Consider the following 5184-nt stretch of genomic DNA (forward strand, 5'->3'; position numbering starts at 1 on the left):
TAAGAGTTGAAAAGTATGCCAATTATTTTAACTTTAAGAAAAAACGTTTATTTTAATTTAAAATAAGTAAATCAAAAGGAATTGATTTTATCTCAATTGTATAAGATTTTATAAAAATTATCTTATTTGCAAAATATTTTCAGATGTAAAAGTAAAAAATTAAACAAATCATTTGATGATCATAGTCTAATTTTAAATTATTAGAATAAGTCAATCCTCTAAACTATATCATTTATAATTTTTTTGATTATTAATATGATACGTAACCTTCCACGGAATTGGAATAAAATATGGATAATTAAAAAATGTCAACTATCCCATTTCAAACTTTTCTAATATAGCATGATATTTTAACATGATGAATGAAATGGGAATGACCAAAAATTGTAAAATCAAAGATATATCTATTGTGGACATGGCATTCGGAGGCTTCTTAACATTGTATTGGTCTACTTAATGAGTTGAAACAGGAACACAACACCAAATTCTCTTTTTATAATCAAAGACTTCCATGGAAAATTCCACCATATCATATCTCAAAGATTAGTCAAATTCCATTATCTTTATAGACTTTTAACAATCCAAGAAATTGACATTAATAATCCCATACACAATATTCTACAACTTTACATTATCTTGATTGAAGATAATCATATTATTTCATTAACAATTCAAGAAATTCCATTATCAATCAAAAAATAAATCATGAAAGCTAAATAATACAAATATTCAATGAAATCTTTGGCGTGTTATTTCTTTACAGCTTCAACATGGTGGCATGTCCGACGGAGGAGGCAGCATTTGAGCTTCCGGGTGTTTACCATTTTTCATTATGAACGCAGTTTCCATGCCCCAAGTCAGATGGCGTTCTACATGGCAGTGCATGAACCACACTCCTGCAACAGAGAAAATATACCAACATTACACCTAACTTAATTGTAATATTAAGAAAAATTATTTCCTTGGTATGCAGGTTAGCAGTTTCAAGGGTTTTTATTTTTTATTTTTAATAGACGACATGAGTGCTTGGAACATACCAGGGTTGGATGCCTCAAATCTGATTGCAACCCAACCATTCGAAGGAACGGAGATGGTATTCTGAAAGGGAGGATCCACCAAATTATAGCGTAAAGGGTCCTTATTTCCATCGAAATTCCCAAATCCCCATCCAACAACATAGAAACTGTATCCATGGAGATGCATGGGGTGGTGTGTTGCTGCAAGCACGTTTGTCCCTTGAAAAACAATCTCCACTGTGGAGTTATACTCGAGCACCCTTACTTCTGTTCCGCTGCTTGGCAACTGATAGATTAATGGAAGATAATCAGCTGTAAAATCGAACACCAGTGGTAGATCGCTAGGAAATTTATCTCCATAAACACCACTGATGTTATAATAGTAAGCTTGTAGTATGTCAACTGTAGGGGTATCGAAGCTTATGTTGTTTATACTTGAGGAGAACCGCGTCCCATTGGCCCCTGCACATGAATTATTGACGCATGGGTACGAGTTTACAGAAACAGTGTAAATCAGGTTAGTGCTTGTGCTCAATGGGACATTGCAAGGATGTTCCGCATCTACTAAGCTTCGAAGGCCGGCCATGACCTGAACCGACGCATTTGTGTCATTGTATGCAGGAAGAAGAGGGAAGGATGGAGGCGAAGATGGAGTGTAGTATCCGTTGTACTGTACAATAGCTGTGGTGGTTGTGTTATCATAAAAATCTTGATATTTCGGGGCAACAGAATAAGTTATAGCTGCCATGTAATAGTGATCCGGGCGTTGGTTAGCTTCTAGTAAGACATCGTAGGTTTGGCCAGGAAATATTGTGATAAAATCTCGTGTCAATGGTTTCGTGTAGCTACCATCTGTTCCAACCACTGTCATTTTATGCTTGGCAATGGAGAAGAAGAGAGCCTCTTGTAAGGCAGCATTGATTATGCGAAGTAGATAGGTCTTTCCATGATCCACTGTTAGCTTGAATGTGTCTGCAATTAGAAAGGGAAAGTTGTATACTTATGACTAGCCAAAAAAAAAACAAAAAGTTTCCATGAGGATCCACCAATTATGAAGTGATTGATTGATTAGGTGTGTAAATTTGGCTGCATAGTTCAAAATTATATTTGGACTAGCCTTTTTTTTGTGTGTTAAATCATGGCTCTACCATCCTTATAGCTATATTCCTCTTTCTTAGCATTAACCTTTAAATATGTTGATGTTAATAAGAAAAAGTACTAGGGTTAACATACAAGAAAATGAAATCATGTACAATTTTAAAACGGGAAGTTAAACTTTGTACCTGATTTTGAGCATGGATATAGATCACCGGGTTGTCCATTTATCAATAAAGCATCAGAGGGGTCAGGGTCACCTCCGGTTGCAAGCCCTTCATCTCGAACCGCATTCACATCATTCTTCCACCATTCTCCTGCATTTCAACAACTTCAATAATTTTAGATTTTGCTTTGTTGTTTAATTCTTAATATGTAAATTAACCTTTAAAAGTAACAACACTTATACCTAATATGATGGGGACCTCTCTGTCAGGCTTGTGAAAAGGATACTTGGTTCCATTCTTGGGATAGATGATTATAGCTCCATGAACAGTGGCTCGGGTCCAGTCACTGTGAGCATGCCACCATAGAGTGCCTTCTTCAGTGGAAAGGATGATCTTCTGGGTAAACTTTGACCCTGGCTGAATTGGGCATTGTGTGATATACTCAGGACCATCTGTCCATGGATATCTAGGCATGGTCACCCCATGCCTGCGAAACCATAACTATACGTTAAAACTAGTACTAATTTTCAAAGTAACAAAAGATGGCATGCAACAACATATTATCATAGTAACAAGAGGCATCAACTGTATTTCAATGAAACTGAAGCAAATAACCCTAAAGTATTATTTTAAATTTGACTTTATTTTCAAAGTAATATATTGGAGCCCCCTCTTAGAAATAAAAGAATGTATGCCATGTTGGCATGCTGCCACTGCTCTTTCTCTGAGACACGCATAGGACCTACCAGTGAATGGTAACGTTTTCGTTTCCCTTGTTATAAACGTCGACAATGATCGTCTCTCCTTTCGTAGCATATATGGTTGGTCCCGGAAATTTTCCATTTACTGTTAAGATGTTCTTGGCACTACAAAGCCTTGTATATGAAGCTTCCCTCACCTGCAATCAATTAAAAGTTAACCATGCAACCTCATCCCAAAAGAAATATTACATGCATGAATAGTTGCATCGATCCATTCACGTAAGTGTATAACCAATTAGAAATTGATAGCATGCATGAACGACTCAATGACACCAAGGTAATAGATCATACGGTATGAAATGAGAGCCATACTACTCCTTAAATATCATGATTAGAAGGTGGCGTTAAGGCCAGAATCATATATAGTATTTACCACAAAAGTAAGCCGACGGGTTGAAGCTTGGCAATGGATGCCACCACCAAAAACTAGAAACGCTAAAATTTGCAGGAGGAAAACCTTCATGATCAGCCACATTTTCCTTGGAATAAAAGCCTCTTCTCTTCTCTTGCCCTAAACACAACTCCTTCAATTCTCTTACTACTTTTGATGTATTTCTTTCACATGTGATTCATTATATAGGCATGGTAATTCTCTCGGGATACAATACTTCCTCTCCACGTGTCAATATAAGAGGAAGTGATTTGAATGTGTATTGGTTTTTAATGTTCTTTCAGGACGACTTCAAAATAATTAATTATGATATTTCTTACAAGTTACCTACGCGTTCTTTTAGAATAAATTTAAAATATTCTTTCACAAGTCTTTTATTGATTATTTCAACAAATGTTAATTAATTAAATATATGTAGGATGCTTTTAAAACTTTGACCTCCCTATGAGTAGCCTTCTGAAGATCGTTGGTGGCAAAGTTGTTTTCGTATAGTTAATACAATTTGTCATCGTCGTTGTTTTCGTTTGAATGGGACAAAGTTGTTTCCAATTTTTTTTAAAACTTGGGAATTGAGATTATAAAAGACAAAGTTGTTAATACAACTTCAGAATCGATGATAAACTAATTCGGTATTTCAGAATTTTCCATAAAAAAACACAAAAATATATTTTGTAAAAAGTTGAAAATAGGATACAAACAACCCCTTGTAGTATTTTTTTTTTTCTCAACAAAAACCAATTTAATAACAATAATAATAAATAATTATAGATTTAAAAGATAATCTGAAATTTCTTTCAATATATAAGCCTTGTACGTGATGTTGGTTGACTATTATGATAGTAAATTCGGGAGGATGCTTGCATGTAAAAATTTTATTTTATTTTATTTTTAATCATGGAGCACATTTTGATAGATTCTGATTTATAATACTGCATCAATGGTCATGAACATTGCAATCATGATTTTTTTTGAGATGTTTAAATGGACGTGAAAGATAAGAAATAGATTTTCTATTAAGATATTTGAATGGAGATGAAAGCATGGGTATAGGTTTGTACTAAGGAAATGAACATATGATTAAAATAAACCTGATACAGTTAGTCTATAAGAATGGATCCTGTTTCTAACCTTTTAACACACAAATTTGGAAACCTAAACCTCTGGATTGTTTCTTTCCTATAATGGAATCCTATATTCCTTCTCAAAGCAGCGCTGACTTTTCCCTTCCTACCAAATACGAAGAGAAAATCTTGACTAATCTTGATAAAGTTTTAAAAGTATTCTACATATGTTTTAAATTTATTCTAAAATAATGTGTTTGATTAATTTCTTGGTCAATTCTCAAAGTCAAACTTGTATTTTGAATTAGAAAATTCAAGAGATTCTAAGAAACTCATCTTCTAGGATACACAACCTGATTGAAGCTGAGCTGTGAGAAATTTTCACAATTGTTAGCATTCTTCAGGCATTTGGTTTATTTAAATTTTGGTAAGTAATCAAATATCATACACAACCTGCTCTTTGAAGTGGTCCTGGAAGAACATTCAAAACCAATACACATTCAAATTACTTCGCTTATATTGATACGCGGCGAGGAATTGTTGATACCCAAGCCACATGTGATCTGATTTAATGTAGCTGCCACAAAGTTGCTACTTTCATTCTCAGACAGTCTGAAGCAATTAGAAAATGTGAATCGGAGGCCCCCACATTCCTTGGATCTGTAGACACTTGATGGACACAAAATGTTTTCC

The 5184-nt window shown here is 34.5% G+C and overlaps 1 protein-coding gene across 1 annotated transcript; it reads right to left on the bottom strand.

The window, feature by feature from the left end:
* Positions 1–640: 640 nt before the first annotated feature.
* Positions 641–3568, bottom strand: LOC100242381 (laccase-14). Its single transcript, XM_059734554.1, has 6 exons — positions 3413–3568; positions 3025–3176; positions 2521–2765; positions 2300–2428; positions 1038–2018; positions 641–896 (listed from the first exon to the last, which is right to left on the bottom strand). Exons 1-6 carry the CDS (start codon positions 3512–3514, stop codon positions 766–768), a joined length of 1740 nt encoding a protein of 579 aa, XP_059590537.1. The 5' UTR covers positions 3515–3568; the 3' UTR covers positions 641–765.
* Positions 3569–5184: the final 1616 nt, after the last annotated feature.

Source organism: Vitis vinifera, chromosome 18 (genome assembly GCF_030704535.1).
Source record: "Vitis vinifera cultivar Pinot Noir 40024 chromosome 18, ASM3070453v1".
NCBI classification, from domain to species: Eukaryota; Viridiplantae; Streptophyta; class Magnoliopsida; order Vitales; family Vitaceae; genus Vitis; species Vitis vinifera.

Coding starts and splice junctions, on each gene's coding strand:
- LOC100242381 (XM_059734554.1), bottom strand. CDS start 3,514: ATGTGGCTGATCATGAAGGTTTTCCTCCTGCAAATTTTAGCGTTTCTA. Junction 3,177..3,412: donor CCCGTCGGCTTACTTTTGTG/GTAAATACTATA, acceptor AATTGATTGCAG/GTGAGGGAAGCTTCATATAC. Junction 2,019..2,299: donor ATATCCATGCTCAAAATCAG/GTACAAAGTTTA, acceptor TTGGCTAGTCAT/AAGTATACAACTTTCCCTTT.